Source organism: Engraulis encrasicolus, chromosome 22 (assembly GCF_034702125.1).
Source record: "Engraulis encrasicolus isolate BLACKSEA-1 chromosome 22, IST_EnEncr_1.0, whole genome shotgun sequence".
Taxonomy (NCBI): Eukaryota; Metazoa; Chordata; class Actinopteri; order Clupeiformes; family Engraulidae; genus Engraulis; species Engraulis encrasicolus.
The window spans coordinates 18,072,121-18,081,285 of NC_085878.1; the positions used below are offsets into that span (position 1 = coordinate 18,072,121).

A 9,165-nucleotide genomic window follows, 5' to 3' on the forward strand; every position below is an offset into this window, starting at 1 on the left:
ACTACCTCTGGTTTAACAACATTGTTGCTTTCTATTTGCTATATGATTGCAGCTATTAAAAAAGGAAGGAGACGTCCAGGACTGAACAGAGCTGTCACCTGTTGCAGTGCAGTGCACTGACTGACGTGACTCGTGAGTAGTAGGTCCTATTTATAGTTTTCGGTGTGGGCAGGCCAAAGCGAATACGGTGCTTTTCAAAGAAAAAGAATGTATTGACATTGGTGTAATGCAATGATTGACCTCCTTGGTGTAATGTGATGATGAGCATAGCCTACTTAAAAATATATTTTGCTGCAACTAAATGGATGCGGCCTATTATTCAGTTAGAATAATTTCAAATGTGTTTCTTACCATTTTTAGGCTATTTGCTTGGATGTTGCTGAAAGAAATTGTGCAGCACTAGCCTACTGTGGGTAAGTCACTGTTTTGTCTGTGTTGCAATAGTTTGGCTACCACTAGTGCATCAAGCCTGGACCAAATTGAGTTTCATTGCTAGTGATTTGACCTCCTTCAATTGGATCCTCATATCAGAAGCATTTTTGTTTTCTGATATTTGTTTTTAATGGCCAACACTTTTTTTTACTAGCTAACACTTTCTTATTTAGCCATTTATTTCACAGATGGTCTGACCTGTGTCTTGCAATGTCATCATCATGTTATAACTTTGTAACTAAATGTCGCATGTGTGTTTTTCTTTTCATTCAGAGGCCGAGAGAGTTTTGATGAGGCTTCTGTACCCAGGAGGCGGAAGCAGCAATGCCAGCTTCAATGCGCACAGTCCTTTAAAAGGGAACCCAGCTAAGATTTTATTGCAAATTCTACACAGAATGTACTTCTCTACACATTTGTTTTGGAAACACTGTGTATTATTGTATGTACACCAGGGGTGGGGAACCTTTTTCATTTGAAGGGCCACTTCAAATTACTCTGAGGGCCGTGAAAGTCCTCTGAGGGCCGTACAATTAACACAAACTAGGATTCCCCCCTGCACTCTAGGCCTATATGGAATGCAGCCACCTTAAAACAGACCTTAACTTCTATATGTCCCCTGAATATAACTTTCATTGTATTGCAAATGTTTCTTTTACAAAATATGCCATATTTCATATGAAGCTGCATAATATTAAAATTGTCTCAGGGGCTGGATAAAACGGCCTCAAGGGCCGCAAACGGCCCTCCAGACATAGGTTCCCCACCCCTGGTTTACACCAATACACTGCAGTAAATTCATAGTGACACTACAATGACCTCAGCTATTTGGTTGTTTCTAGTGTTTAGGTACTGTCACAAAGCAGTCTTACAAACACATTTATTTATCTCTGTATCAACATTGAGGTTCTCATATAACCTTTCCCCATTCTATTCCCAAGTAAAAATGTGCTCATAGAAACAACTTGAAGGCATAATGCCCTTCACTTTCAACATGGGTCTTCTTTGTAAACTTTGAAAGTGTATATTGAAAAAGTAGGCTATATTATTTTTCTATATTAGTAAATAATGAGTTTTCCATAATGTGCAAAGCTTGAAACTGTTTCCCAGTGTGTTGTTACCCTATAATTTTTCCATTTTTTTGTCCATGTTTTTGAATAATATCCCTTCCTGCCTTTTTTGACTGTATGATAACATGTCTGTTATATTGCTCTATTTTATATTTAAATGCAATCATCTTTGTTGAAAAGTGTGAAAACAAAATGGGACAATAAAATCAATGTATTGCACAAACTGGTGTGCTTATTTTACACAGTCTGTGTCACATATAATAAGTGATACATTTATTGGGTAAATTTAACTTCATAATTAAGTAATTTCAAACAGAATATTGGGGCTGTATAACCCATATATAGTATATGATGTAATAACCCAACAATGAAGTACATTCAATATAACGGTTTGGTTAGAAATAACCCCACATTTGAGTTAATTGTTTTACTCAACCTGTTGGGTTGAAATTCATAACCCAATTCATTGTATAAATACAACCCAATGCGAGGTTGGTCCAATAGTTACCCAGCACGGTAGTAAGAATTGGGTTATTTTCAACCCATCATTTTTAAGGGTGTAGGAGAAGTGGTCAAGCATTACTTTATGCGTAATGCACATTATCTTATAGCATGAAAATTAGTCCCTGCACTTGATGCGCCACGGTAAAAACAGACTGTCCGGTTGCTGAGGCTGTAAACCTTTCTTCTGTCAGGACGCGTGAAGTTGCGGTGATTTACTTTTCTCTGTCTGCCATTGGTCGACGCTCCTGGTCTCATCCCCAAACCTGACGTCATGAGGGGACAACGTTAGCATCCCTGGCCAAAGTAGAGGCAGACAGTGCTGATGACCTGCGGCTGCATGAAAAGCACAGCCAGCTCCTGTAATACTTTTAGCTGGCTATTCCAGAGGACACATTCGCCTCCGTTGAGTAGACACAATGAGAGAAATCGTCCATCTTCAAGCTGGCCAGTGCGGCAATCAAATTGGAACAAAGGTAAATCACATGGAGTAGTCATATGTTGCAGTGATTTGTCTGAACTATTTGTTCTATAGGTGTGATGCACGCGAGTCGTTCATGCCCTGAAATAGTTTTGGAATGACGTCTTGTACTCAATGACTGTATCTACTTGTTATCCTCACATGACAATGTTCTGCATCATCAGACTAATTGTGAGAAAGTAATTATGTTATTTTAGTAGTCTGTTTGCCGTCCGCGAATTTCATTGGTCACAATGACTTGAAGTGTTGTTTTACTAAAATTGCTCCAGGTCTTACATATGTACTGGAAAGAACTCAAAGCATGAAGCTCCTGCGCTACCCTTGTTGGCGTAAACAAAGTATAGTCTCCGCCTAACGCAATAAATGTTTTGCGCATTTTTTGCGCTTCGCCCTAAAAAGTTCGGTCGCGTCATGGATGTACAGGGGATTTCATATGCCTCCTTTTATTTTTCCAATGATGTCACTCTGTTTCCATGAGTTAAAGGGACAAGAGAAAGCTTTTCAACTGTTCTGAAACTGGTGGTCGCTAGAATGTAATATTTATCAGTCAAAATGCTCTAAAAATGTAAGGAAATCCAACAAAGAGTCTGCTGTTGGACAGAAACGACTTGAATGCAGGTATGCACTGCAATCATCAAATAGGCCTATGCAATGTAGGCCTATTTGGTTTCATTTTAAGGGCCACACCCCCACTGTTACAGTCTTTGTTAGAGCTGTATGAAGTCATCCTTTACTGTCCAGATGGCCCTCCCTCTACTTGCACAGCCACATTGACTGAAATTATGACCAGCTGAGATACTCAACTAATGCAGTCAACCCTTCCTGCGCAGTGTCGCTGTAGCATATATTGAGTCCAACTTGTACGACAAGTTCACATATTTAACGAATTAAGTGAACACCTCTATCACAAAGTGTTTTTTGTGCTGTAGGCCTATGACATCTTGCTGTATGTCACTTTGGAGGACACATAACGGTGTAACATAAAATTATGATGTATCATGATGCAGTACGAGCTCATGTGGCGGGTCTCAGCCCTGGACAACCCTTGCCCAATCTTAACCCCCAACCACAACACTAGTGCTAATTCAGCCAATCAATTGCTATTCCATATTACAGTAGAACATTGCATTGCTATACCGTATTGTACCATAGAGAGGGTACATATTACACACATTATAAGTTGTATCACCCATATCCTGGTACCTCAGCCACCATTCAAACATACCCGTGGTATCTATGAAGTGCAGTTCAGAGGGGTTAGACACTGGTCACATGTTCCCGACCGGCACCACACGGCGCACAGCTCATAATGAGGTGGTGAGGAAGTGCATTGTCTGTGCGCTTGCTGTCTGTCGGCTCTGTTGAGTCACGCCCCTGTGATTACTCGGTGACTCTTTTCAAAGAGGCCTGAAAGGGCTTCCAACAGGCCCGACCACCCACTCACCAACCCATCCACCCCTCCTGAGTTTTAAAAACAAGGACGACAATGTAAGCTAAATCGGGAGCTTTTAAATACCATGCAGGGGCGACATGCTGCGTAGTCTGGGACACAATGTGGGTAAAATGTAGCAGTTGAGCTGGTCCTGTACGATGATGACGCCACAATGATCCATCATGTCGTGGCATCAGCTGGATCGCTCTCTCGAAGAGAGTCCAACCCCCCCACGCTGTCCCCATGTGCCCCCGCCTGCTGTCTTTGTCTTAAGCTGTCTGGACTACACTAGCTGTCACTGGTTCCTTTCCACCTCACTCTGTGTCTTTTTCCTTAGATGTTTCTATTACTCTGCGTACGCGCACACACAGACACATAGACACACGCACACACGCACGTACGCGCACACACGCACACGCATACGCACACACACACACACACACACACACACACACACACACACACACACACACACACACACACACACACACACACACACACACACACACACAGATACACACAGATACACACAGATACACACATACAAAATGCACACACGCTGTCTACCTTTATCTCTCTTAAACACCAAAACACAGACACTCCTTTTTGTCTGTCTCTCTCTCAGACACACATGCAGGCATGCACGTGCACGCGCGTGCGCACACACACACACACACGCACGCACACACACACACACACACACACACACACACACACACACACACACACACACACACACAGCTGATGTCTGTCCCCATAGGATCAATGCATATACACCCCCCCACCCACTGTCTGCAGATTGTGCTTTGTGTTGAGAAAGAGGTTGCTCTGCTACCATTGAGGCATTTAAACGCTGTCATCTATCCTCTGTCTTCTGTACCATTTGAAACAGTGCATTTGGTTGATTGTTACTGTATGTTATGACATGAGAAGTGGTATGTTCATAAGTATTGGGTCTCAGCTCAGAGGTGAATAGTAAATTCAATATGTAAGTACAATATTACTGTACATGATATTACATAGTTGATACATGAATTTCTCCACTGTACCTAGTAAGGGTTTTTGCTTTCCTTTTTCTTCTACGTTTACTTCATAGACCTGAATGATGCACAGTTGAAAACATTATTGGACTTTCTTTAGCTTTTACCTTTCTAAGATGACTGTGACCTGTTTTTTTTGTCCTTAGTTTTGGGAGGTGATTAGTGATGAGCATGGTATTGACCCAGCTGGAAACTTTGTCGGAGATTCAGATCTGCAGCTGGAGAGAATCAACGTATACTACAACGAGGCATTTAGTAAGTCCACACACAATTAATATTGCATGCATATTAGTTATGTCATCATCTTTAGGACTAAAACTAATGTTCAAAATATTGTGTCTTCAACATACAAAAAGAAATGCAGACAGAGAGGGACAAGGGAGGGGAGCGAACCTAAAAAGTGCCTCTGGGTGAATGATGATGCATTAAATTAGGGATGGGCAACATGCAGGGGCCACATGCGGCTTGCCTCCCCACTCAGTGTGGCCCATAGGAAAAGGAAAATAGGAAAAATATTAATGACCAGATTTTTAAAAAACACTACCAAATCAATCTGTTGCAATTGGATTGTTGGCCAATAGAGAACACTCCTATTCCTTGTAAATAATATCAGCAGTCAGCGAGCAACCAACTGCACCTCAAACTCTGCGAGTTGCAGTCAAATCAGTGGTCATATGGCCCACCGATGGTGGCGATGAAAAATGTGGCCCTCCTCATCATCAAAGGTGCCCATGCCTGCTAGCCTGATAAACCAGACTAAATGTGAGATTGGATGTTTAATTTAGTCTGGCCCCGTTGAACGATACATCCGAAGATGAGGATGAGAAGATGAAGATAAGTTGATGAGAACAACCCGTGCCTATGCCTATAGGGCCAGGCCAACGCTCTGACCAATCAGCGCCATCTGTCTTGTTGTTGTGCTTTCCCAGTGTCGCAAGTTCGTCGCCACTCCCTCAAAACCTCGCCCGCTTTGACTCAAAACACATCTCTGCGTTGTGATTGGTTTTCCAGATTCAGGGCATAGTGGCAGAATTGAATATGCGAGGCTCGACCACTCGCAGGTAAAAACAAATTGACCACCAGCGGGTGGCGCTAGTTTACTAGGCTACATGCCTGCATTACATGAAGGCAGGTTACATGACATGTCCATACGTTAGTGATTGGGTAAGATCCAACATTTCAAACTTCAACAGAGTTCAGTGTACCCCTTCCACCAATAATCAGTGCTCAATTCAGTGGCTCTACAAACACACTGTATGAAATTAGGATGACGATACGATGACTAGGTTACTTAGTAACAACAAAATTGGAAAAGGTTTGCACTGTAATGGCAACAGAGTGATGGTGGACATAGATACCAGAAAACACAGCTGTTACTTCTCCTGCAGCTGTGTTCACAATCCCACAGCTCTTGCATTTTCAAGAGGAAGCCAATGGAAATAAGTTACGAGGGCATTTAAAAATGAATCTTGTAAAATGTAAATGTAAACAATCTTGTAAATGTGCTGTATACCCGATATACACAAACAATGTTACATGCACAGTATTGGTTGTGGTGGGCTGATAAGCTGAATGGTAAAGGGGTCAGTTGTCCAAGGCCGAAGGACATGGGGTGCCCATAATTGGGCTCTCACTACATTGAATGTATTGGGTGGGGGGCCCTTTCAGCTGACTTTGTCCTGGGCCCAGCCAAAGCTGTCAGCGGCCCTGGCTGAATTCCTCGTATGTGTCTCCTCATCTCTCCTCAGCCAACAAGTATGTCCCCAGAGCCATCATGGTGGATCTGGAGCCTGGAACCATGGACAGTGTCCGCTGCGGAACTTTTGGACAGCTTTTCAGACCAGACAACTTTATTTTTGGTTCGTATTAGGATTTTATTTTACTACATAGAATAGATGGTTGATTGACTCACGCATCAACTCACGCATCATATTATGTAATTAACACTTTATAATTAATGTAGTTTAAATAAGTGAACACCAGTGACTGGTGAATGAGTCAGCGGTCACAGGTTACAGTGCAAATATTTGTACAACATTCCGTGGGTCTATATGCCTGTGAATTTGTATGGATAAGCTTTTGTTTTCATAAATGCCCATTGTAGATTATATCTTCACTCTCATTAAAGGTCTCTCTCTCCCTCTCTCTCTCTCTCTCTCTCTCCCGCTGTCTCTAGTCTAAAACTACCAATGTGCCCATTATGCTCCTATTACCCATGTTCATGCTTTTCCCTCCATGTCCTCTCCTCCCCTGCAGGCCAAAGTGGGGCAGGGAACAACTGGGCCAAAGGCCACTACACAGAGGGAGCAGAGCTGGTGGACGCGGTGCTGGACATAGTGAGGAAGGAGTGCGAGAACTGTGACTGCCTGCAGGGCTTCCAGCTCACCCACTCGCTGGGCGGGGGCACCGGCTCGGGCATGGGCACCCTGCTCATCAGCAAGGTCCGGGAGGAGTACCCCGACCGCATCATGAACACGTTCAGCGTGGTGCCCTCGCCCAAAGTCTCGGACACTGTGGTGGAACCATACAATGCCACCCTCTCCATCCACCAGCTGGTGGAGAACACGGATGAGACCTACTGCATCGACAACGAGGCGCTGTACGACATCTGCTTCCGCACGCTCAAGCTGCCCACCCCCACCTACGGCGACCTCAATCACCTGGTCTCCTCCACCATGAGCGGGGTCACCACCTCTCTCCGCTTCCCCGGACAGCTCAACGCCGACCTGCGTAAGCTGGCCGTGAACATGGTGCCTTTCCCCCGCCTGCACTTCTTCATGCCCGGCTTCGCCCCCCTGACAGCCAGGGGCAGCCAGCAGTACCACGCCCTGACAGTGCCCGAGCTCACGCAGCAGATGTTTGATGCCAAGAACATGATGGCGGCCTGCGACCCGCGCCACGGCCGCTACCTCACCGTCGCCGCCATCTTCCGCGGCCGCATGTCCACCAAGGAGGTGGACGAGCAGATGCTGGCTGTGCAGAGCAAGAACAGCAGCTACTTCGTGGAGTGGATCCCCAACAACGTGAAGGTGGCCGTGTGCGACATCCCGCCCAGGGGCCTCAAGATGTCCTCTACCTTCATCGGCAACAGCACGGCCATCCAGGAGCTCTTCCGGCGCATCTCGGAGCAGTTCACCGCCATGTTCCGCCGCAAGGCCTTCCTGCACTGGTACACGGGCGAGGGCATGGACGAGATGGAGTTCAGCGAGGCCGAGAGCAACATGAACGACCTGGTGTCCGAGTACCAGCAGTACCAGGACGCCACCATAGACGAGGAGGGTGAAATGTACGACGAAGATGACGAGGAGGAATCAGAGGCTCAGGATTAAGGAGTGGCCTGTCGAGACAACAATCGTGCTGGACATTCAAAGAATCACAGTGTCTTATAGGACCAAAAAATATACCTCCCTGCCTTATCCTTTCTCTATGTCTCCTTCTTGCTTCGTACAGTTTGTTTTAAGCGTTCCTTCTTAAACTCACCAAATCCACGCTCGACCAGTAATTAATGACTGTTGTACACACATGTTCATATGTTGATGTAAGTACTGACTGATTGAACTGAAATAAAAGAAAATCATGTTGGAAAAATGAATCTCAATGACCTTTGTATGGCACTGTAATATCCTCCTCAAGCAGTGGTATGAGGCGATGTTATCATGGTTTCCACCTTCGAAATAGAGCAGATAGCAGTAGGTCTAGCTGTGTTTGCTCTAAGATTCATTGCTGGATGCCCCGCATAAAGTGAAATGAAGTTTTAAGTTGCATGACCTGCTCCATGCCTTATATGAGATGAAACTATTTATGCGGCCCACAGCTAAACTCTTTCAGCCAGCATCTTCTTCGTGTCCGTTTAGTTTACTTGCAGTGAAAGGCGTGTTTGTTGATCACATGCTGGTGATACAGCTGTATACATAGCCTACAAAAGAGCTCCTGGGACAGAGCAGCCTTTCATGGCCTTGATAAACAGTGACCCCTCTGTGGCGTCGGTCGTGGTGGCTCATTTCAAGATACACAACCTCAACAACCTCCCCAATCCAGATTGGAGCTTCATCTGATAAGATTAATACAGGCCAGGGCAGGCTTTGAAATGAACCATCCTCGTGAAATTCAAAAAATCTCAGCGACTTGGCTGTCGATTTAATAGTTGTTCTCTCAGTTCCAATAAACTGGTGCTATTACCATTTATGGGTGCTGTATATGAAACTCTACACT

At 44.6% G+C, this 9,165-nt stretch overlaps 1 protein-coding gene across 1 annotated transcript; it reads left to right on the forward strand.

The window, feature by feature from the left end:
• The first annotated feature begins 2,322 nt into the window (after positions 1-2,322).
• Positions 2,323-8,506, forward strand: LOC134438764 (tubulin beta-3 chain). Its single transcript, XM_063188412.1, has 4 exons — positions 2,323-2,476; positions 5,100-5,208; positions 6,702-6,812; positions 7,210-8,506. The coding sequence occupies exons 1-4, from the start codon at positions 2,420-2,422 to the stop codon at positions 8,280-8,282; spliced, it is 1,350 nt and encodes a 449-aa protein (XP_063044482.1). The 5' UTR covers positions 2,323-2,419; the 3' UTR covers positions 8,283-8,506.
• Positions 8,507-9,165: the final 659 nt, after the last annotated feature.